This window comes from Panicum virgatum, chromosome 5K, assembly GCF_016808335.1.
Source record: "Panicum virgatum strain AP13 chromosome 5K, P.virgatum_v5, whole genome shotgun sequence".
In the NCBI taxonomy this organism is placed as follows: Eukaryota; Viridiplantae; Streptophyta; class Magnoliopsida; order Poales; family Poaceae; genus Panicum; species Panicum virgatum.
Genome location: NC_053140.1, coordinates 18,871,229 through 18,895,386, shown reverse-complemented (window position 1 = coordinate 18,895,386; position 24,158 = coordinate 18,871,229). Strand labels below are relative to the sequence as shown.

General features: G+C 45.2%; 4 protein-coding genes across 4 annotated transcripts; 1 reads left to right on the top strand and 3 right to left on the bottom strand.

Moving 5' to 3' along the window:
• Positions 1-2,078: 2,078 nt before the first annotated feature.
• LOC120706821 (two pore potassium channel b-like) lies at positions 2,079-3,718 on the bottom strand. The gene has a single exon (XM_039991550.1). The coding sequence runs from the start codon at positions 3,431-3,433 to the stop codon at positions 2,333-2,335; it is 1,101 nt and encodes a 366-aa protein (XP_039847484.1). The 5' UTR covers positions 3,434-3,718; the 3' UTR covers positions 2,079-2,332.
• A 6,281-nt stretch (positions 3,719-9,999) lies between these two features.
• Positions 10,000-14,282, top strand: LOC120706820 (serine carboxypeptidase-like 26). The gene is made up of 10 exons (XM_039991549.1): positions 10,000-10,332; positions 10,819-10,926; positions 11,523-11,618; positions 11,711-11,803; positions 12,365-12,453; positions 12,807-13,082; positions 13,155-13,303; positions 13,403-13,498; positions 13,747-13,852; positions 13,984-14,282. Exons 1-10 carry the CDS (start codon positions 10,068-10,070, stop codon positions 14,131-14,133), a joined length of 1,428 nt encoding a protein of 475 aa, XP_039847483.1. The 5' UTR covers positions 10,000-10,067; the 3' UTR covers positions 14,134-14,282.
• A 203-nt stretch (positions 14,283-14,485) lies between these two features.
• LOC120706819 (serine carboxypeptidase-like 26) lies at positions 14,486-18,931 on the bottom strand. The gene is made up of 10 exons (XM_039991548.1): positions 18,283-18,931; positions 17,761-17,868; positions 17,568-17,663; positions 17,385-17,477; positions 16,478-16,563; positions 15,857-16,132; positions 15,631-15,773; positions 15,266-15,361; positions 14,943-15,048; positions 14,486-14,845 (listed from the first exon to the last, which is right to left on the bottom strand). The coding sequence occupies exons 1-10, from the start codon at positions 18,575-18,577 to the stop codon at positions 14,699-14,701; spliced, it is 1,446 nt and encodes a 481-aa protein (XP_039847482.1). The 5' UTR covers positions 18,578-18,931; the 3' UTR covers positions 14,486-14,698.
• Positions 18,932-20,258: 1,327 nt separating this feature from the next.
• Positions 20,259-20,947, bottom strand: LOC120709765. Its single transcript, XM_039995420.1, has 2 exons — positions 20,861-20,947; positions 20,259-20,828 (listed from the first exon to the last, which is right to left on the bottom strand). Exons 1-2 carry the CDS (start codon positions 20,945-20,947, stop codon positions 20,259-20,261), a joined length of 657 nt encoding a protein of 218 aa, XP_039851354.1.
• Positions 20,948-24,158: the final 3,211 nt, after the last annotated feature.

Here is a 24,158-nt window from a genome sequence, read left to right as displayed (position 1 = left end):
TCCGCTCGCCGCCACTGTTGGGCTTCGCCGCCGCCGCCGATTCGCGTCACGCCAAGCAGGGTGGAGGAGCTGCCGGGCGGAGTCGGCCATGGGCCCACAGTGGCCGCGCCCGGTCGCGGGCAGGGGCGAAGGCTTTGGTGCTCAGGGGCAGGGGCACCAACGAGAACAGGGGCGCAGTGGGAGCCCGGGCGGACCTGACATGGGGAGCGGAGCGATTAGTCTAACAGCTTGGAACGACAAGAGCCGAGCCAATGTGGAAGGGCGAGCGAGCGATTGGAGCAGCTGAGCAGGTGCCGTCTGATGGGCTGGAAGGGCACACGGCATCCATCGGGTATGGGGGCGCATGCGAGCTGCAATGGACCCCGAGTCCACCCCATTTTTTCCATTATTTTAGCCCGGCCCAAGCCCGGCACGGCGGCCTCCGTGCCCGTGCTGGCTCGGCCCGGCCCGATGGGGCGTGCCGGGCGTGGGCCACCACTCCCTCCCGCCGGGCGGCACAGCACGGCCCAGTAAAAAACAATAGGCCCGTTAAAGGCCCATTTAACTCTCCCCTCCCGGCCTTTTTTTCACTGGAGTATAAATTAGTTCAAACCCTAGCCACATGCCCACAGCCCCCATCCGCCCCCGGCCTCCCTCACAGTGACGCCGCCTCACTCACACAACCCCGACGCCACCTCCCTCCGGCTCCTTTCTTGCAGCGCCCGCCCGCATCCGCCCCTCCCCCCGCCCCTCGCCGTCGGCCAGCGCTCGTCTCGCCCCTCCCCGTTGCTGGCGCCGTCGCTCGCCCCGCCCCTCGCCATTGGCCGGCGGACCAGTGCGTGCCCCGCCTCTCCCCTGCGCCGGCGCCGGCGCTCGCCCAGACCCCACCGCCGACCACGGCCCGCAGGTGGGAGCGCGCGGGCAGCGGGCGCTGCTGTGGGAGGCGGACGCGGCGGCGGGAGGCACAGGCGGCGGCCAGTGGCACAGCGGCGGGGGCAGTCGCGGGCGACCGGGCCCAAGGCACGGCAGTCAAGCCATGCCAGCCTGGCCCGCCCGGCACGAAAAGGGGCCTGTGGGCCCGTGCCTGGGCTGTAGGTGCAGCCCGTGGGCTAGCCCGGCACGGCAAGCTGGGACATTGGGCCAGGCGAGGCACGGCATGGTGAAGGCGGGCCAGGGTGGGCCGGGGCCTGGGTCGGGCTGGGCGGCCCAAATGGACATCTATAAGTTGCTCTAATAAATATATATAGCAAATATGCTCGTAGGTTGCATCAGGAAAGAAGATAAACCTCGCACACTTCTACTCCACACCAATAGCGATTGTTTCTAGCACATCCTTTGAGATAAAATCCAGGTATAGTATCAATCCAATTAGTTATGTATAAACTTGATTACAAGTAGAGCTGCTCGTCTGCTCGTAGATGATTTAGCTTGGCACAGCTAGGCTCGTTACGTTTTTTATAAAGAGTTGAGCTGAAGTTTTAGAGTTTTGCTCCAGTGGTCCCTTTGTAAGGTTGGCTACTCCAAAGATTAGAGATGTTAAATATTTGTTCTTGTCTAAGGAGCAAGCTCTTGGGAAGGTACCTTTAGATACTAGAGTCTGGGAAAATGTTGTTACATTACATAAACAAATAGCTTGCAACTTTCATTCAACTTTTTAAGATAGATTTTTCATTTTATCTTTCGTTGTTGCTTGCCATACAACAGAGGAACAATAAAGAGAAAACCGAGTAATAAAATGTGAAATGTCTCTGCTAATTAAGTATCCTCTTATTTTCGATGTTAGCCAAAGAGATAAACAAGCATAAGCCTCGGCTACCGTGGTTTTCAGATGACATATATAACTATGCAAGAGCAATTCTTCTTTTATTGATGATGATGTTTCATTTGGGTTGTCAAAGTGCTTACAAATCAATGGAGAATTTAATGTCTTGTAACTCATTTTATTTTCAATTAAATTGTTTGTGTCCTTATATTATAATTTGCTTTGTTACTGCTATTTTGATTTGTTTCTTCTACAATTTCACCAGTTCAGACTCCGACATATAAATCCAATAGGCTGGCCCGCCCCAAGGAGGGCGCGCCCGGTGTTTTAGTATGAATGGAGAGGTGTTAGCAGTTGGGGCTATAAATATTCGGTATGCTTTATCGGCATTACATGCTGAGGCCATTGCTGCTTACAAGAGCATTCTAAGGCCCATCACAATAATTGGCCCTACAGCACCTAAGGCGACGATTGAAAACACACATAGCAATAATTGTAGGCGTGTGGCACTGTTGCTCTTCTCTGCTTTTCGAGAATGCTCTCGACGCTGACTCCACTGGCCTTGCTGGCTGCCGGTGATTGCCCAGCCATCTATCCAGGCTGTGCCACGATGAGGTCGTGCGGCGAGAGGGTGCCGGAGTTGTCGGCGTCGAGCTGGTCGAACTCCTCCAGAAACTCGGCGATCTCCTCCTGACTGATCTTCCCCAGCTCCTTGAGCTTGTACAGCACGAAGTCCGCGGCCCCGACCCGGTGGTCGCCGTCCATGTCCGCCGCCTCGAGGTCCGTGCAGGTGGTCCGTCGCCTGAGCACCCACTGCGCGAGCGCCCGCTGGCGCCGCTCCGCGCCCAGCTCCGCCGCGTACAGGAAGAAGAGCGCCACCACCACCGTGCTCACCGTGATCCACGCCGCCGCGAACGCGCGCCCCGGCACGGACGAGAAGCTCCGGTCGCCGTACCCGAGTGTCGTCACCGTCGCGCACACGCAGTAGAATGCGTCCACAGGGCGCATGCCCTCGACCTCCACCAGGAACGCCGTCCCGGAAACGAGCGCCGCTGCCAGGAGCGCGGCAGAGGTGTAGAGCTTGTACCGGACCTTGTTGGCCTCCATGTCCCGCAGCGCCCTGCGGTCGCCGGCGCGGCGGAGGTGGAGCGCGCGGAACAGGAGCGCCTCCTGCTTCTCGACGAGGTAGTCGGCGGCCTTGCTGAGGAAGGTGCCGACGAGGGCCACGCCAGCGAAGGCGAAGGCGCAGGCCAGCAGCTTGGCGGCGTCGCTGGCCGGGACGAGGTCGCCGTACCCGACGGTCGTCATGGTGACCACGCAGAAGTAGAGCGCGTCCACCACACGGCTCCTGGTGCGGCCGCCGGACATGTGGTCCATGGCGAGGTAGAACGCGATGGTCCCGGCGAGGAGGTAGGCCAGCAGGAGGACGCCCACGAGCCGGAAGCTCGGGCGCGCGCCACGCAGCAGCTCCTTGGGTGGTGCGAACGGCGGCGAGCCGGCGCTCCTGCCGCGCTCCGGTTGGCTCCGGTTCTTGCTTCCTGGTGGAGAATCCTGCGCCGCATCGGCGGAGGGCGCCGTCCTGCAGCGCCGGAATCTCTTCGCTCCAGCTCCCTGAGGAGTCGGCCTTGTTTCGCCGGCGTTAGGAGGGTCGCCGTCCTGTAACAGGGGCTGCTTTGCTCCGTTCTCCGCCATTCCTTCCCCAGACTTGACCGGTGGAAAGAATGGGAGCGGCGAGCTCACTGGAGGAGAGAGGCTCGCGAGGAGAAGAGATGAAGAATTTGGCAATTTGCCAGGTACTGAGGATCCTACTGATGAGTGTGAAGTGTGGAATGGCTTGTGTGCTGCGGTCACACTGGAGGCTCCACCTGTTCTGCTACGTGTGTCATCAATTGTCTCCGTTTGAATTGTCTCCGTTTGGAGTACGCGTGGTTTCAATGATTGGAGCAAAAGGCTTGAAACGAGAACGTTCTAGTATGCTATGGTGTCCGAACAGAGGGTGATCGGATCGCTGAAGATCATGACATCGACAATCTCGGATTCCGATTGTAACTTCCCGATTAGCTAGAACAGGTCCAAATCCAAAATAGTGTTGTGTAAATTCTCTTCTTATTGCGAGTTCTTGTTTAGCCGTTTTGGATTTGCAAAATCGGGATAATCGTAAATAAAATCTGATACTGTTGTCTGGATCCCTGGATTTTACTACCTGATTTTATCAGTTTTGGATCATACATCCCTTTTATGCTCTTGGTACTTTTTTTCTTTTTGCCGCCAAATGCAGCACTACTTCCCACCAATTAATGCGCATGAACTCAAACCTAACCATACTATTCCTACTGCTCAACTTTACTGATGAAGCCACACAAGATCCACAAAGTGCGTGAGCACAGTCGCATTCAGATTCATAGAAAAGGAGTATAAGTCCGTACAAATACCTTCTCACAAACACTACTCATCACTAGGAAACAAAGCATTTGCGATAGAATCTCAGGAGCCATTCATGTTGACACATCCTCATTAGTCATTACCTAATTGACTACTACGATCACTTTGTCGAGTGCATTGGCATGTAGTCCTCATCTTTTTTTTTATGAGCTAGCTCGAGTTGCTCGTGAGCTCAACGAGCCTGTGATGCAGCCAACATCAGGCCAAGGGTATAGTCTCTATAAGAGTGTCCAGATAGGATATAATCAAGATTATAGATAGGCTGTCCATTGATCTTCCTATAGCAAATTAATCTTTCCAAATCTCATCTCTTCCACGAGACCACGAGCTTCTTGCGGGTCCGCTAGTTAGCCCCGCTGGGCGGCGGGATTCACTCCGTGCGTCCCAACAGGCACCGTCCCCCGAGGGCTCCGGCGTCACGTGCTGCGGCCGCCTGTATCCCGCGTTCTCCAACCTGCTCGCGCCGGCGTGCGAGCTTCGGCGGCCGCACTCTCTTCCTCCCCTCCGCGGGCACTGACGGTCATGTCCCTTTCCTCGTCACAGCACTGGGCGCCAGCGATCGCGCCCCATCGTCCCTGCTGCAGTTGGCAACAACGGTCGCGCCTCGTCCGGCGTCCTCCTCACCGCTGCGACCGAGACCCGCACCCGCCACGCATTCCATGCTTCAGCAAGGCGACGAAGATGAAGCAGCGAAGGGAAGCGGACGGTGATAGGTGCCACGGGGTGGGAAGCGGACGCCGATGGTAGGTGGTGTGCTCATCCACAACATCGACTTCGACTTGGGTATTCAAACCCTTCCTTTTATTCAGATTAGAATTCTTTTTCTTATTATTATATAATTATTTGCTTTTTTCATGTATATGTGAGCAGGAAGGGTCGGAGGCAATGCTAAGTACAAGTACCGCAGAATCGATCCGCTCTTTAGAGAAATAGGTAAAGAAAAGTAGAAGAAGCCTATAACTTACATAAGATAAAGCAAAAAAAAAACTGGACAACTAGAACTGATAAGGTTGTTGACGCAAAATTCGGTCAACACACTGAATGTGCTAGAACGCACGAGTTGCAAACGGACCGAATTGCCTTGGGCCTGCGTAGACCGGTCAGACCGGCTCAGCAACACGGTCAAACCGGATTCTTAGGGTTTGGCCTAAATTGGTCATTTTTTAGAGCGATAACTACTGTGAAGGAGGACAGCTAAGCTTACAAGAAAATAAACAAACGGATAACTAATACGCTTGTGTGACAAAGAACGACTAGTTTACAAGCAAACTAGTAAAGATCGTCAATGCTCACAACCGAGAGGGAGCTCGTCAGGGTGTGGACGTCGCCGAACGTGCCCTAGGTCGACCAGTAGGTCAACAGCAAGCTTAGCACACCATCGATGGTCGTGGGGTAGATCAAAGATGAACAACACAAGGAGGTTGGAAGAGACAATTAGGATTTCAATGATAAAAAAGTAAAGACATGTTTTTTTGATTCAAATTGCCCTCCATCGGCCGTGTCCCTTCATAATATAGGGTGGGGAGGTCTGTACCTAAAAGGAGTCGAAACCATTACACATCTCGTGTCAAAGTACTACTCCTAACTCGGATTGGTCTATTCCGACTTGCCTAATCGGTCCACCAACCAGTCTTACTGCCCCTAGACCGGTCTGGGTGGTTAGACTCAGGTGCAGATCTTCCTGGTGCCATAACTTCCTCATTCGAACTTCAAATTGGGCATTCTATATATGCATTTTGATCGTCTCAATGAGACAATGTTAACCAGACCAGTCTGACCGGTTTACAAGACCGGTTTGCCTAGATTGTCCAACAAACCTTGAATTGTGCCAATTTTGGTTATCAACATATACCCCTTGTTTTTTGATAAAGCTTGCATATCAAGAAATATTCTCAAAGCCAAAACTATATTAAAACAATGAAAAGCACATGTGCACCAAGCACAGTTTGTCTCAAATAATGAAGGAATCCGATTGACCACATATCTTGATATGGCTCAAGTCAATGGCTTCGCCTTGCTGATCATGTTCCTGCATCTTCAGTTTGGTATGACCTGAATACACACCACCTCGGCTACACATTTTTGAAACATGGTTCAAAATCACTCTCACATCTTCAAATGACTATGGATGCACAAATTGATCAAACTACTATCATTAACAATTAGTCAATGTCTTCCAGATTTACAATAAATGAGATCATAGAATGAATAGGATAGCATTCTTATGCTTCACACCCATGAATCATAAACCTCTAGCTGGAATAACAAAAACTTCATATTTGGCTTCTTTACTAGTGCAAAACCTTCCAATGGGCTAAAGGTCCCAAAATAACACATTTAGTGAAATACAACACAAAGTAATGTTTTGAGAACTCATGCACGCCGATTAACCAACTCATGAACTCCATGCGGTAAACTACTTGTTTACCAATGTTTTGCCCCCCCCCCCCCCCCACCCCCCAATTAAAAGCAACTAATAAGTGATCTTTCATTAGGGAGCTATAACTTTTAGGAGGCCTGGTTAAAGCTGATGCTGGCACAGTCAAAGCCCGGTCAACAGTTGGTTACAGATGGTAAAAGCTGATGCAGACTGCGATTCGAATGAGAGGATGACCTCATCAGAAGATCCAACAGTCCAATTGTTTGGAAAGTCTTTGTACACATAATAGATTTAGTTGTTTCTTTTCGGTCAAGTCTGGTGAAGTCGTATTGAGTTAGGAGTCATAGTATCAAGCTATAAATAACAGACCTTAGGGTTTTGTAAAGTACAATTATCAATACAACTCTATTTTCGGCATCATGCCAAACCTTAGGAGTAGGAGTAGAGTAGAATTCGATGTATTCTTCGCTGAGCGGGCTCCATCGATTAGGACCGACCTCCGATTTGTTCGTAAGTATCATCTTTACCGGATCAACTAAGCTTCAATAACCGGCATATCACTCACTACAAGAAATCATTTAATCCATGAAAAATTTTCGGTGACGTTTACGTAAGCCGTCATAAACAGATATGATCTATGACGATTTATAAATTTTCGTCACAGATTTGCAAATAGCCCATTTGGGCTCTAATCTGGGCCCAATTTCTGTGACAAACCTCTGAAAATGTCATAAATTCAATAACCGGCATATCTGTAGTTTCACTTAGTTTATCTATTGGTTATTGATTTCTTTTATTGACTTATAAGACTATCTCGGTTAGATCGTATTTTTCAGTTGTTATTAGATTTCACAATTTATCCAACATTGATCACCAATCTATCGTCTATTGTCTAATCTATTCCTGCGGTCTCGAAGTCCGATAGACCTAGTGATCTTCGTGTTTTATAATTCACTAGATAATTATGCCCGTGCGTTGCTATAGACAAAGTTGATATATATATTGGATACATATTTGTGCCCATGTGTTAATTTGTAAGGATCTACGTGATCAAGTTGTGGATGGAGGGGATTGGTCCGACTCGCATACGGGATGAATTAAGGCCCACCAGTCAATAACACATGTGGACCAAACTAGCGTAGCAAACCAAAAATTTGGGTGGAAACCTTACTCGCTTTAGTAAGAGGTATAGATTGATCAGATCTTATCTTGTACCTTGTCATAGTTAATCTTATTTGCCGATTCATATAGTTTGGTATTGTTATTATCTCAGACTATCTTGGTTAGGTCCAATCTTTGAGTGGGATGATTAAATTACACTCAGTGAGCTCATTCCAAATGAATTTGTCATTTGGATTTGAGAATAAATTACTACCTAATGATTTAATTATTGTTAGAAACCATGGAGATGACGAGGAGGAAACTGGGGAGGAGTTTGGAGGCTTGGTGGAACAGCAAGGGCGTCCAAACTGAGTTGGAGGCCCAATCTAAGTCGAGCTCGAGTCTGTCTCGGAGTCCAGGAGCAGTCAACAGTAAAACGAAAGCCCAGGTCGCATACGGGCTCGGATTGGGATGTTCAAGATATCCACGGAAAGCTAACGAGAAGACCTTTCAAATGGATCTGGTTTGACACCCAGGTTACCTATGGGCTCGGATTTGGACGTTCAAGATATGCACGGAAAGCTAACTAGAAGACATTTCCAATGGATCTAGTTTGAGGCCAAAATTCATCCGGAGTTGATGGCAATCGTCCGAACAAGTTCACGTACATAATCTGTTTCGGCGCTGCTACAGTCTTTTGGTCTTTGGGCCTTGTCTTGTGTTGGGGTCCATTAAGGACGTGTCCAAGGGTCCATGGCCGACCCTAGGTCCTTATAAACATTAGTTTTCATGCACATTAGGGTTTGAGTTTTGCTTAGATTATTTTGTCAAGAACAGTTTCGCCGCCATGTCGGTTTGTGAGACCCCAACTTGTGAGATTAATCCTACATCTGTAATTTCAGTTGTGTTCTACCTTGTTCTTGCTTGTGTTCTCTGATTCACAGGCAAGGATTAGCCTTCGTGGCAAGATCAACCGGGCAACGCATGGTTGATAACCAAGAGACGACGTGGAAGCCTTCGGGTTGTCGACAAATCGATAGTTATCCTCCCGACGGAAGATCGGAACCCTCACATACCCATCAAGTGGTACACATATCACGAGGTCACTTGGCAGCCTAGTATCAGCTACGACCTCAAGTGAAGTGCTCGGAATTCAAGGTCTAGTCCATTCTCTAGCCGCAGGAAGATGAATCTTGTTGTTCTATAAGCAAGTTCAACCCGTACAGGGCTTATGCTAAAGTGTTGGTATGTTAATAGTATAATTACAACACATTGATCCTTTATCCTTCTTATTCTTATGTTGGCATTGGTGGGGGGTTGCTAGAAAATAGGGCCAAGAAGAGGCCCATTTCAGAATGATCAGAACAAGCGCAATGACGTGGGGGATCTACAGCCTACCGCCATAGTGGAAAGGGGCGGCCATCGCCTGTTCTGCAGGCAGCCGGGACAGCAGCACAAACCGGGTGCAATGAAGCTGGGCATGCCAGCCACGGATCCAAGCCCCCAACGACAGCCGCGATGAAGACTGGTGCCCCTGCAGATCCATGAAGGAGGACACCGGATCCGACCCACCAAGCCGTGGAATCAGTCAGAGATACCTAGGCAAAGCCATGCCGGAGGCAGATGGAAAGAAGAGGGAAAGATAGGGACTCCGAACGAAGGGGAGAAGGAAAAAGCCTAAACGTCGCCCCACCGCCGCTATCCTCGCAACCGGTCAGAATTCTTGTGGCATGCTCGGGCGGCGGTGGGGGTGGGAGTTGGGCCTTGGTGGTGGGCGGCGCGGGTTAGTTTTTTTTTTCTGGTGCCGCCTCGAGAGACGATGCGGGCGTCCTGGCACGAAGATATCCAGTTTGGTAGAGCTCCACGTAATTTTAATCTATGGAAGCTGATTCTCTAAGAGAAGTTTACCGGCTGAAAGTGATTCTTTATAATTCTCTAAGATTAACATTATGAGAAACAAATCAGCATAGCTAGAATCACTTTTTTCAGAAAAATTGTTTGCCGTGTTCGAGAAAAAAAAAGAAAAACTGTTTGCCACAGCTTCTTCAGATTTAGTCTAGCTCTAGGAGCTCCGCCAAACAGAGCCTAAAATAATCATGAAATGCTCAAGCAATACGCATAGTCATAAGTCACAACTTGTACAGTACTAAGCTAATAACTAAAAAAGGTAATCATCTGACCAGTCAACAGTCAACACAACACCTTTCACAACACTGGTATTGCTCACAGGCGTGATGCATATTTGGAAAGCACCCTAGTCCCTAAACGACAAACAAACAATTGAAGGACACCTTCGCTATAAATAGCTGAAGCCATCTAGCACCGTGCCTCCCTCAGTCGTTGTGGTCTTGTGGACAAGAACACATAGAGCTTTGCATTCTGAGGTAGCACAACAGAAACCCAATGGCCTCTTCTACGGCAGTGAGGCATCCAGTACTCTTCACCATCTTGATTGCTCTCTCGTTGCTGCCAGCGATCGCAGCGCGAGACAACGAGAAGGAAGGCGACCGGGTGGGGTTCCTCCCGGGGCAGCCGTCGAGACCTGCGGTGTCGCAGTTCTCGGGGTATGTCACCGTGAATGAGAACAACGGGAGGGCGCTCTTCTACTGGTTCTTTGAGGCTCAGACGTTGCCGGTTGAAAAGCCTCTCCTTCTCTGGCTCAATGGAGGTTATTGTCGCTTAAAAAGTTTAGCTGTCGGTCATTTCTTTTGCTTTCATTACTTATCAGTGCACTAATAGAGATGAAGAAGAATTTGCAAGTACGCAAGCGGCTCTTATTCTTGGTTCTTTCTTGTGCTTTTTGCCTTTGGCGCTGCAGTTTGCGGTACACGTCAGCCATGCTACAACGCTCCCCAAAACATGATCAGTAATGATATAGTTATAAGACCTATAGTCTTGCTTAGTTATAGTCATTTGTACTACCGAAGTTGATTGGGACCCCTCCGTTTTAAACTATTTTTGACTGTAGCCTCTCAGCTGTGAGGGGTCAAAGGTCGGATTTTCCTTAATCTAAACAAACCTGTCTTAAACGTTATAAACTTAAAAACGGAGGGAGTGATCTTGATTATTCTTAGAAGCCATGTCTTTTCTGTGTAACAGATCTTTTCTTATTAATTTCTCAGTGGCCATCTAACATAATTTTTTCCATCTCCAGGTCCTGGTTGCTCCTCCGTGGGCTATGGAGCAGCTTCTGAGCTGGGGCCTCTCCTGGTCAATGGCAACGGAACTGGTTTGGAGTTCAACAAATTTGCATGGAATAAAGGTTTGCTCCTCTCCTTGTTCAACTACTAGGATGATGGTGTGTTACATCTTCAAGTCACATGTCAGTAATTTTGTTACTAATAAACAGTTATCTTTCATGTGTAGAATAACTTCACCACCTTCTCAACTAAAAAACGTACTCCGTCCATCTTAGAATTTAACGGATCCTAGGCCTTTTAGGACAGCTTAGCTAGGATATAAGAAGACACATGTTTCTCTCATTAAATCTTGTCTAAAACCAACTAGCTGGCAGAACAATGTATTACCCAGTCCTTAAAGGCAGGAGGGGTGTGTTTTTTTTCAAGTCGAGAGTTCATGATTTCCTATATTTTTGGATGAATTTTTAATATTGAGATCCCTTATATTTTCGAATAGAAGGAGTAACTCAAATCATTTGTTTATTTTGATATTCAGCATGTATCTCGGTTTTCTACAGCTGAGTCCCCTAGGTGAACTGAGCTGTACTGAACTTGTTTCTTTACAAATTTTCTTTTGTCCATGCATAGTCACAGAACTGGTGCTGTTCTATCTAGTTTCCATATTTTCTTCTTCACTATTACTCAACTTTTGTTTCCTTGGTTTAAAAAACTTCATCAGAGGCCAATTTGTTGTTCTTGGAATCTCCCGTTGGAGTTGGCTTCTCATACACAAATACTACCTCTGACCTAGACAACATCGACGACCGCTTCGTCGGTATTACTCTTTGAATCATGATTTTCACTAAATAGAAATCTAAATTCGATTAAGCTGCTTGGTTTGTTAATTGAAATTTCGAAATGATGCAGCGAAGGACACCTACACCTTCTTAGTCAACTGGTTCAGCAGGTTTCCACAATACAAAAGCCATGATTTCTACATATCAGGAGAGAGCTATGCAGGTAAGGAGGCAGACAGCTCCCTTTCTTCCAGCAAAGAAATTGCAATATTGAATGAGGCCACAATAGAAGGATACCCCCTTTCGCATTTCTTTAATGACCAGTAGTTCAAGCGTGCAAAACTGGAATAAATTCCATCCTTCCACTGTCTATTATTCTCTAGTCAAAAAGGTATTCCTAAACATCTATCCAGACTCTATTCTCTACAGTCTTCCGGTCCACGCGAATACAAGGATCCTGCCACCGCCTTTTCATCAGGTCTGGAGCCCAGTTGATAGGAATTATTCTGTTTAAACATATATATGACTGCCTTATTGGAATCAGAATGCTTCTTTTCATTTGTTACCGGAAAAGTAAGAAACCAAAATAATAATATATTGAGTGTCAAAGGATAGGAAGTGTCTGAACAAACAAAATATAGGGAGAAAAACATATGAGTTATCCAGTCATGCACAAAAATATGAGGTCTGTGCGGCTAGCCACACTCACTAATATGATGTGTGAAACACATGTAAGACCATACAGTATTCATGATTAAGACACTGACCAACTTTGATGCGACAGGCCATTATGTTCCTCAGCTGGCAGAAGTGGTGTATGACCGCAACAAGCACCTTGAAGCGAATCAGCAAATCAATTTGAAAGGATTTATTGTAAGTATAGAGAAAGTACTAAATTATTGACAGTAAGTCTCATTTCAAAATCATTGTCATAAATATAATGATTATAGTATTGATGGATGCTAAAACTTTATCATTCTCATGTATCACAATAATATTGTATTTCTGATGTCAAACAAAATGTGAAAATTTGTTCCCGTGTATGTGTTCTTGATTTTTACACTGATTCTTTGATCTTTTTCCTTGCTCCAATGAGTAGTGTGTCAGTTTTTCCACAAGCTTATTATTTTCTTGTGGTTTGCTTTATCAATTGTTTTTAGCAAGCTCTGCGCAGGTCAAGCATAAACTATGAAGGGACTAAGAACTAATTTACCTACCATTTATAGGTTGGCAACGCAGAGACTAATGATTACTATGACTACATGGGAATCGTCGAGTTTGCTTGGAGCCATTCAGTCATATCAGATAAATTTTATGAGCGAGTAAAAAATGTTTGTGACTTCAGGCTCTCACCCACCACCAATGAGTGCAGCCATGTAATGAACCTTCTGTTCAAGATATACCAGGAGATTGATATCTACAACGTGTACGCACCCAGGTGCAACACTAATGCATCAGCATTTTCGTCTAGTTTCAATAGCTCGGTAGAAAAAGAAGCCAAGGTAAGTGAGTTGTTCATACAGCAACTAGAGGATATGAAGGTAGGACCAGAAGTAACTGAATGCAAATTGTAGAACAAGTCCAAAAGATTGAGGACGTACTCGGGATACGATCCATGCTACTCGAACTATATTGAAGCTTACTTGAACAGGATGGATGTTCAGATATCACTTCATGCGAATATCAGTGGATGGATCAAGGATAGAAGATGGAGTCTTTGCAGGTGACATATATGCATTAGTTTCCTTGAGAGTTATGCATGTCGTACAAAACTACAAATCATATAGAATATTTGACATCTCAGCATACAAATTTGTTTCAGTGATCCCATTTTCGACAACTACGACATGGAGGTTTTCTCTGTTCTGCCTATTTACTCCAAGCTTGTCAGGGCTGGAATAAGAATTTGGGTCTACAGGTATGTGGATCCTGCAAGTAGTTCACCCTGTTTGCTTTAGGCACTGGAAAAGCATAGCAATTGTTATACTAGAGGAGTAGAATTATCTTACTGTCGTTAAATATTATTCGTTGATGTTGTTAAAATTAGTTTCTTGTTATGTCTCAGCATGCCCTTGTAATTCTTCTGCTTTATTATTAAATATGATAACTGCTTGACGTGCATTCTCAGGCCCTATTTTTTTTTAATCCTTTGTGTTTTTTATACAGTGGAGACGTGGATGGCAGGGTTCCATTTATTGGAACCCGGTACTGGGTAGAGGCGCTTGGTCTTCCTATCAAGTCACAGTGGCAACCATGGTACTTAGAGAATCAGGTCGGCCACCTTACTCGAAGCCCAAAGTTTACATATTTATTCATCATGTAAAATGAACATTATACTTCAGTTTTCTTTCATCGGACATTTTATACTAAGACTCTAAGAGGACGTCATAAAACTCATCACAGGTTGTTGGAAGGTATGTTGAGTATGAGGGGCTGACAATGGCTACTGTCAGAGGAGCAGGTCACACAGTGCCTCAAGATAAGCCAGCAGAGGCACTTGTGCTAATCAATTCCTTCCTTTTGGACAGGCAACTTCCAACAGAAGATATCTGAGAGCCACTAGCCCACTACCGGAATGAAATATGCTGAATGAGCAAGGGAGAAGAAATAACCGATATTAAGATCGATGTAACAAATATCCAGTATGGGTTCTCTATATGTACCCAAATTAATGCAGAAACGGAGAATGAACTCCTTAATAATTTTCCTATGTGCTAATATAGTTCAAATTATTTTCTCAACTAATGCAGCCGTATAAGAATGTTTTTGGATGTTCATGCTCTCTCATTTTTCTGAAGAAAATAAATCTGAGCCTAGGCTGCAACCAAAGCGGTTCATGTCACTGACATTTCTATCACTACTTCGTTGACGTGAATTACTAATATTCAAGGGGAAAATTGCAATGTTCTGTTCAACCGAACACTTCCAAAAAGGGCAGCAGGAAATACAAAATGGGACTAGAAGATTCATGTTCAATAAGAATAATCAGTCCCCAATGTTCTTGTCATCTGTGTGGGAAGCTGTTTCATTGTTCTCCACTTCCGCACTAATGTTGTCCAATCCTTGACAATTGCTTTTTGAAAAAAAAAAACTCATCGCACAACCCTAAACATTCTTGTCATCTGTGTGTGGGAAGCTGTTTCCCCAGGAGGAACGTGTCAATAAGCACGAGCCCTTCTTCTGGTTTGTTGAGGGGCACCAAATGGCCAGCTCCTCTGATTGTCACCATTGTCATACCGTGGTACTCCACAAATCTTCCCGCAACCTACAATATCGTATATCCTCCGCATTACTTGTGTTTACATTCAGAGAGTAACAAATGGTATTCACGGTAACAGTGGAGAAATTTCAGAACTTCTGACCTGTTTGTTCAGGTACCAAGGTTGCCACTTTGTCTTGATAGGCAGGCCCAGGGCTTCCACACAATACCGCGATCCTATCACTGGGACCCTACCATCTGCATCTCCACTGCATGGATGATGGACACAATTCTTATCAAGTCACCATCACTGATATATATGAGATCTACTTTAAAAGTTTGAGCAATCAGAGATAAGAATCATTATGTTTAAGAAAGGTTACGGCAAGTTTCTTTTCAGAGGAAAATATCTGTACATGGACAAGTAAGAACAAGGTGTATTTTGCATTGATAGAAGAACTGAGAAATGATTAAGAGGAAGCATACCTGTAAAGCCAGACTCTCAATCCGGCTTTGATGAGCTTAGAGTAGATGGGTAAGATGGAAAGTACCGAAAAATTGTATGACCTTAAAATTGAGTCACTGCATGATAAATGAAAAATTAGCATTAAGTCAAATTCACACTCACATGTACCTGTGGCTAATTTCTCCAAATAAATTATAAAAGTTAAACCATGTCAATATTTTCTTAATTATTCTTCTTACTGTAATGACATGCAGATCTCTAGCGTTGTTCAAAGAAAAAAAACTCCTAATTACTACTTTGTTCAACTTTTGAATGGAAAGTAATAAATCTATACAGATTGTTACTATGTAAAGACTTCTGTCACAACAATTTGAGGCTGATTCACCTGCAAACTTGCCATTTTCGAGTTCCACTGACATTTGCATGGAATGCTCTCTGCACATCTTCCTTATTGAAGTACCTCTCCGCATATGAAGAATAGCATGGGTCGTATCCCGAGAACATCCTAATCCTACGCCTGAAATGTTCCTACCATATATAAGAGAAGGTGTCAGAATCTCAGAAGCAGTATACTTTTAGTTTTATAAGGTAATTGACTAATTGTTCCTTACCTGATCGTTAGCTGTAAGTGCTTGATCAACAGCAAGTGCTGCTGATGACTCAGGAAGATTGCATCTGGGTGCATAGATGTTGTAAATGTCGATCTCGTGGTACTGGCTGAACACAGTGCTCATGGCTTTATCACAATCATCAGACCAGTTTGAAATTTTGAAGTCGCACACCTTCTTGATGCGCTCGTAAATTTCATCTGACACTACTGAGTGGCTCCAAGCATATTCAGCTAGCCCCTTTGAGTCGTAGTAATCATCCGTTAGTGGATTACCAACCTGCATTGGGAGAATCCATGTGTTACAACTTACAGCACGTCAAGTTCTGAACTTATTTAGTAAGAGCTGCACAACATTTTTGTAGAAGAATTTCACATTTCAATGAACTGTTTTCTCAAAGTGCAGCAACCTTTACAGGTACAGAAAAGTGGAAATGCCTTTTTTGGGTAATTTTACGGATACAAGTACATTTTCACGAAGTAGTTAATGTTTCTCTTCTAAAGCACAAAATTGTTGTCCACTTGTTAGCTACCATGCCAGTGCCTTATACGTCAATTATGAAATAAAAATAAAAGGACAAGGCCAAATTAAATAGTCAAAGGATGCTTTTCTCTAGATTCTCACCATGAAACCTTTAAGGTTGATATATGTGCTGGCCTTGTCTTTGTTCCTATCATAGACAAGTTCAGCAAGTTGTGGAACATAGTGACCTGCATTGATTCAAAACTCTTTTTGAGTGACGCACAGAAGAAAAAGGGTACATTATTTTCCTCCACCAATTTGTACCACTGACAAGATATCATGGACAATGGACATGTCAGCAATGCCATGCCTACTCTAAGGGTTACTGAGCAGTATAAAGAAACCTTAAACACCTTTTTCTTTAGATAAAAACAAGGAATCTGAAACCCTGTGGTAATGATGTTTTTTTTCTTTTGGAAAATGAGATGTCACCAAAAACTAGAATGCTTTTGCGAATAATTACAAGGATTACTATTTTACTGATTTTAACCACCATTAATTTCTACATGGTATCATGCACATTGTTTTCTTTGCATACCACTAAAACTTTGTGAACTGGAAGAGTATCAGAAGTCCAGTGTCGGTGCTCTCAAAATAAGTATCTAGGATGCCCCATATTATATGCATGAACAAATTTAATAGCCTATAGGAAATTACCCAGATACATTAATGTCTTGATATGCTTCTTTATTTACGGTTACAAAATACATTATTATTATTATTATTAGTGATCAAAATTTGAATTGTATAGGACATGCGTAGCCAGAACTTTCAACATCAGAACAATTTTTTTATTTAAAACATCAGAATAGTTTCCTGATTTTAATTGGTAGCATACTGAAATTCTAGAGTTTGACAATGTACCGCGTTAAGTAGCACTAGAGAACAGGATGTAGATGGGAACTGTCTTTTGTTTTGTGAGAAAGCATGTAAAATGTTTTCCTTTATTGACTATATGAATATGAAAACAAATCATGCATGTAGCATTGTAGCTCATGGCAAGAGGTACCTGCATAGCTCTCTCCAGAGATATAAAATTCGCGGCCCTTGTACTGTGGAAATCTCTTGAACCAATTTACCAGGAAGTCGTATGCATCCTCAGCTACGAAAGCGAACGATGCAACAGGCATGTAAAACATTGTGAAACAGCGATGAGCAAAACATAAACTCCCTAAATATCACTGAAAATTACCTACGAAGGCGTCGTCAAGTTTGGTCAGGTCAGAGGATGTATTGGTGTAGGAGAAGCCGACCCCAACAGGAGACTCGAAGAAGAGCAAGTTGGCCTCTGTCAAGAACAGCAATGGATACAGCAAAAAGTTGTTCTTATGCTTCATGAAATTGCAATTATCTTTTGGACAGAAAACAAAAGTTGTTTCAGGGACCTCTGTTCCATGCAAACTTGTTGAACTCAAGCCCTGCCCCGTGGCTGGTGACTCTGAGTGGCCCCAACTCAGAAGCAGCTCCATACCCAACTGATGAGCAACCAGGTCCTGCATGTTGGGGACACATATTACTGCACTAATTTTTCTTGCACAATGTAGAGAGAGTAGCAGGAAAAGATGGTATGTGATTAACTGCAAGTACAGCAAGATAATTTGCACAAAAAAAGCTCATAGGACAAGCCAATGAACTTGAGCAGAGATTCAGGATATATAAAATATAAAAGGTGATCCAGGTCCATAGCACAGAGCACTGCTACTCTGCTTCCCTAACCCCCATGATCAATGATCCCCTGCACATTGCAAGTTCACTACTGGAGCCATAACAAAAGTTGAAGCACTAAGAGGGAATCAAACACAAAGAACACTGCCAGCTCTTTGGCTCTGTCATTCATTGTGCATGGCTAAGTTAAACGGCAAAGTAAAAAGGTAATTAGAAAGGCAAAAAACGAGTTGAAGCACAACCTCCATTGAGCCAGAGCAGGAGAGGCTTTTTCGCCGGCGACGCCTGAGCCTCGAAGAACCAGTAGAAGAGCGCCCTCCCGTTGCGCTCGTTCACCGTGACGTACCCGGCGAACTGCGACACCGGCGGGCGCGGCGGCTGCCCGGGGAGGAACCGCACCCGGTCGCCCTCCTGCGTGGCTGCATGGCAGCACAAGCTCTGGAAGAAGAGGAGCAGCAGGAGGACAGCAAAGCTGCACTGCTGGCGCTTGGACGAGGGCGACCGGGGAAGAAGACGCGCCGCTGCCATTGTCGCCATTCGAGCATGTGATGTGAGGCCGGGAGAGGAGGAGGAAGACAAGGGTCAAGGGCTAGCAGAGAGACGCATGTGCAGCGGGGGATCAGAGGACGGCAGGCTTCCGGCCTAGTGGGCCGGCTCACAGTGAGCAGCTCAGCTCGAAGTGTGTGACGGTGAGAGATCATGTGAGGAGGATGGCGTCTCGGAGGAAGGAAGGATCACGGCGCGGCACGGGGGTTTGGTTGCGGGAAGATAGGGATAGGTGGTGTGGTGGCGCATGTGAGCGCCGGATAGCCATTTTTATTTGCTGCCGCCGCGCTCCGGCCGAGGGCATCTTCGGCTGCCGGCTGCTGCCTGCGCCCGCGTGACCGTATCCCAGTGGCCTTGGCACCCTCCTCGCGCGGATCAAGATTTGGCCTCCTTCGATTGGGGGTGTTCTTGGCAGCTAGCCGGGTCGACGGCTCAGGCAGTCGGGTTGGCTGGCATTGGCAGGCACCAAGAGTGGGAACGTGACAAAAATCGATCTGCCCTGCAGGCGGCAGCAGCTGGGCGTCACGACGACATTGGGCCAAGGATTTCGTTGGGCCTTGTCATGCGGTGCGGCCTAGAAGATTACCTGCCTGTCTTGCCGTTCCATGGGCCTCACCTGGAAGAACGAATGATTCACCAATATCAGCATCCACCAATACGTTACTATACCCCTAAAAAGACCAATATGTTACTTAGAGAATTTTGAAGTTCTGTTAAAAAAAATTTGAAAAAAATTAAAATTTGTTTCTATTAAATAATTTAAAATTATATATAACATATTGTACAGAATAATTTTGTAAATTAATACATCTCATCTTAGAAATATTAGATATTTTTTATCAACTTTTGGACAATAGTTTTGTTGCGTAAAAAATCATATAGTATTAAAAAAATAGCCTAATTTGGTGAATTTTAGTTTTAAGATCGTAATGCTACATATATTTTTTCAAATGGATTCATCTCCATCAGTTGTACCACTGAAAAAAGTTGTATAAATTATGGAGGTCATTTTAGTCAAGAAAAGAGGGTGAAAGCCATAACCTACTGTTCACACGAGTTAAATGACACAGTTGATGGTAGGGCCAAAGGGATAGAAGTTAAAAATGGGGTCAAGTAAGGAAGATTCAACTTTTGAGGATCATAGAAAGAAGTGGTATTATTTCCAGAACCATAGAGGGAATTTACCCGTTTACCCATGTTTGATTTAGCTTTTGACTTGCAAAGTCACAATCCATGATCCAAAGGTGAAACAAAACTATATATATATATATATATATATATATATATATATATATATATATATATATATATATATATATATATATATATATATGGATAAGTCTATTTTACAACCTCGAACTAGTCAAGAAGTCCGTTTTTCAACCTCCTACTACGAAACCGGGTAACCTAGGCCCTCGAACTGGCAAAACCGTCTGAATCACCCCCTCGAGCACTGTAGCAAGCTGTTTTGAGGGTGGTTTTGCACACGTGTGCCGCCGCTGCCGCCGGCCTCCCTCTCTTGCTTTGCCACCGCCGTCGCCCCTACCTCCTTCCTCTCCTGCTCCGCCACTGTCGCCCCTACCTCCTTCCTCTCCTGCTCCGCCGCCGCCGCCCCTCCCTCTCCCGCTCCACTGCCGCCCTCCCTCTCCTGCTCTGCCATCACTCACCTCCCTCACCTTCCTCTCTTGCTCCGCCGCCGCCGCCCTTCCCTCTTGTGCCCCACCAACCGGACCGGCACCATGCCAGTGCGCAGCGCCCCAACGCGGACGCGGACGTAGGTGTCCACCACCACCCTGAACGCCTGCTGCCGCCTCCAGTACCGGTCGCGCACACGCGCCGCGACGGCCTCGTCGACGACCACGCCCCTGGCGGTGGCCACGAACGCCACGGCGGCGACGCCCTCGCCGCCGCCGTATCGGAACGCGACGCGCTCATTGGGTTTCCACGACACGGCGCGGGTGCCCACGGTGGCGTCCAGGGCGGGCGCCGCCGAGGAGTTGCCGAGGCGGAGCCGCACGGGGGCCAGCGGCTGCAGGTGGAACGACGGCGAGCGCGGGCGGTAGTAGAGGTACGCGAGGCACGCCGCGGCGAGGGCCAGGCAGAGCGCGAGGAGGGCGAACCCCGCGGCGAGGCAGCACACGTGGCGGCACGAGCACCCGCCGCCACGGCGGTGCTGCTGCTGGCGGTACCGCGCCGGCTTCCGCGTGCCGGCGGGGGGCGGCAGGTGCTGGTTGTGGAGGTACTGCACGCCAACGGGGGCTTGAGCGAGAGCACCTGCGGCAGCGGTGGCGGCAAGAGAGAAAGGCGGCGCGGGCCTGGTGGCGCCATTGGCGGGGGCCGGCGCAGGCCTGGTGGCGCCATTGGCTGAGGAAGGGAGGGAGGGAGGAGGCGGCAGTGGGACCCACTTGTCATTGAGAGGGAAGAAATGAGGGAGGTGCTGACGTGGACTGACTTGTGGGCCCCGCGTGCCACGTGTGCAAAACCACCTTCAAAACAGCTTGCTACAGTGCTCGAGGGGATGATTCGGACGGTTTTGACAGTTCGAGTGCCTAAGTTACCCGGTTTCGTAGTAGGAGGTTGAAAAACGGACTTCTTGACCAGATCGAGATTGTAAAATAGACTTATCCCATATATATATATATATATATATATATATATATGTGTGTGTGTGTGTGTGTGTGTGTGTGTGTGTGTGTGTGTGTGTGTGTCAATGATTCATCAGATATTGAGTAGATCAAGCCATGAAGGCACTTCTCAACTTAGTCTCTCATATTTATAAATGTATATTGTGGTAGAAGTCATATAACCTATATTTCAAAGAATTACGTGTCTGTTCTGAAAAGTCATGAAATTATTTAAGCTGCACTAGCACTAGCATCCTAGTTAAATCCGATAGTGACAGGAGCGGCCAAGCTCCGGGTCTGGCATGAGTTCCATGTATCCATCCACGTGGAGAAGTTGTAGCAAGTGCCCAAATCCAATGTACCAAGCAACAAACAAACAAATAGTGCTTGCAAAGAACACATATTGGGAGCTTAGTCTAACTAGCACGGCCGGCGCCCTACGCCGCGCCCATATACGTAATACGTGGTGTTGCCTCCTTTTTATTTCTTGGCAGCACTGCAGCTTGCAATATTTATTATATGTAGACGGGTCAGGTAGCAGAAAAGGACTTCTCTTGAAAAGCGACATGTGTAATTCAGATATCCTTGTGCCCGCATTATTTAGTTATTCCTTTCTGAAGTAGCATTCTGTTTGATTTGTAGTTATTTGCATCTCCTTTGGTTCCTTATTTGCCCTATAAATCTTTATTATATGTATAGAAAAAGTTTAGTTTACACCCTTGAACTAGGTAATGGGGACTATCAAAATATCCAAACCAGCATACATGTTTGGCCTTTGGATGGCTTTAAAAGTGGTTTGTATTTTGAAAAATAAAAAACTCTGGTTAGATCTAAATAATTAAAATTGATTCATTTTATATTAGAAAAATATTTTCTTATTTCGTTTGAATTTTATTTTCATTCAGATAATAGATATAACTACAAGTAATAAATACTAGAAATATAAAAAAATGGATCCTAATAATTGATAAATAGAGTGCCAATAGATATGTTATATTTTTATAAAAATGATGTCACCCATTTTGTATTTTTATTTAAAATGGATTACTTATAAAATTTTTAGTTTAAACTTGAATATTTTAAAATTTTGAAAATAAAAAGCTACCTTTAAAACCACCTAAAGTGCCAAATTTATCCAGTTTTGACAGTTGGATGGCATCCATTACCTGATCTCATAGTTAGAAAATTGAAGTTTTGATAGTTTAACTATGTAAACTGAACTTTTTTCTACATATATATATATATATATATATATATATATATATATATATATATATATATATATATATATATATATATATATATATATATATATATATATATATATATATATATATGCTACGTATCATTGTCCAACGTAGCCCTCTACTTGTTTTCCATCATATTAAAAACATGCATCATTACAAGCTACTTCCCGGTGGACAAAACTATGCGTCGACAAGATGTTCGGGCTCTGGCCTAGTCGAGGCACTAGCTACTCAAAGTCAAAATTGCAGCGTCAACGAAATATTCTTTTTTGCAGTTGCCAGCGTTGGAATGTATCAATCAAACTGGCGAATAAGCACAATTAGGGATTGCCGGAAGTTATTGTAGTATTCTTACTACCTAGAGCAAGGGTTTGCCCTAGACAAATATTTAGGCAATGCACTGTCATGGAACTTGTAATTATACCCAATCATGACTCATCCGACCTGATAAACCCGACTTGTTTGAAAAAAAATCTGACCCGCCCTGATTAATGTATGGACCGAGCTCGGACCAAAAATTTTGACCCGCCATAAAACTCGATCTGACCCAAAATTTGCACAAAAAAAAATCAGGTTTAACTCGACCCAAAATCCAAATCCGATCCAACCCGACCGTGTGTCAAGTTGGGCTCAGGCTAAAAAAATCTGACCCGATGGTTTGATCGAGCCAGGTTTTATTTTGACCTGATCCGAACTCAACCCGGCCCGATAAATGATCGAATCTACTTGTAAATAGCCTTACAAGATTGAAACTATCTCGTTACTTCGATTATGTGCCTAACTTAGCATAAAAAAGAAGACTTAGATCGACCTGATTCTATGTGTTTTTGTCTAAGTAAATCCTGTTTCGATACTAAAAGAATATATATTGATTCTTTCTATAGATCTAAAATATGGAAAATATATTCTCAAAATAAGTGTAATATATATATTGCTATGGCCGGCTGGCCAAGCAGCCAGCACAGCACAGCTAGGACAAGAGGACATGGTTTCTCTTTTTGGGCGGTGCATGTTCCTGATGCTTTGAACGGAGAACACAACTGACTTTTCCCTTTCGGGCATTGGCATCATCTGCCGGTCGATACATGGACGACGAACCTGCCTGCTGTCAGTGTGCTATGTAAGCTAGGCTAGCTCCGGCTGATTAAACAAAGACGACTAAACTAATTCAGGACGGCAATGCAGCGAGCTGTACTTTGAACGGAAAGCTTCTTCACCCACCGGAGCATCTGATCCTCTGTGACATTCGACCCTGTGATGTTGTGTGTTGGACATTGCAAGCAAACCTCGCGCGTGATCAATACGTATAAAGTACAATCGCCACGGTAAGTCGTCAATGTGACACTCTAGCTTATTATATAGCTTGTATTCTCTTCGTTCAAATTTGTAAATCATTTTGGTAAATCTGGAGTTTACTTTGTATATCTAAATTTTGACTATATATCTGAACATAGTACTCCATCCGTTTGTTTTTGGATGTCGTATTTTGTTTTGAAAAAATGTTGTATGCTTGTCGATCCAAGTCCTCGATCCCGCAAAGAATTCAATCGGCTTTCAATTAGATGTCGTATTTTGTTTTTAGATGTCGTATTTCGTTTTGAAAAAAAAAATCAGAAATGCATGTTGTATGCTTGTCCATCCTCGATCCGGCAGAGAATTCAATCGGCTTTCAATTAGGCTGTGCATGCAAACACCTTGATG

Excerpts from the sequence above, each read along its gene's own strand:
- LOC120706821 (XM_039991550.1), bottom strand. The coding sequence starts at position 3,433 with ATGGCGGAGAACGGAGCAAAGCAGCCCCTGTTACAGGACGGCGACCCT.
- LOC120706820 (XM_039991549.1), top strand. The coding sequence starts at position 10,068 with ATGGCCTCTTCTACGGCAGTGAGGCATCCAGTACTCTTCACCATCTTG. Across the intron at positions 10,927-11,522 it reads CAAATTTGCATGGAATAAAG|AGGCCAATTTGTTGTTCTTG; the intron begins GTTTGCTCCTCT and ends AAACTTCATCAG. Across the intron at positions 11,804-12,364 it reads ATCAGGAGAGAGCTATGCAG|GCCATTATGTTCCTCAGCTG; the intron begins GTAAGGAGGCAG and ends TTGATGCGACAG.
- LOC120706819 (XM_039991548.1), bottom strand. The coding sequence starts at position 18,577 with ATGGCGACAATGGCAGCGGCGCGTCTTCTTCCCCGGTCGCCCTCGTCC. Across the intron at positions 16,564-17,384 it reads CTCTGGAGAGAGCTATGCAG|GTCACTATGTTCCACAACTT; the intron begins GTACCTCTTGCC and ends GAATCAATGCAG. Across the intron at positions 15,774-15,856 it reads CACTTACAGCTAACGATCAG|GAACATTTCAGGCGTAGGAT; the intron begins GTAAGGAACAAT and ends TATATATGGTAG.
- LOC120709765 (XM_039995420.1), bottom strand. The coding sequence starts at position 20,947 with ATGGCGCCACCAGGCCTGCGCCGGCCCCCGCCAATGGCGCCACCAGGC. Across the intron at positions 20,829-20,860 it reads TGCCGCCACCGCTGCCGCAG|TACCTCCACAACCAGCACCT; the intron begins GTGCTCTCGCTC and ends GTTGGCGTGCAG.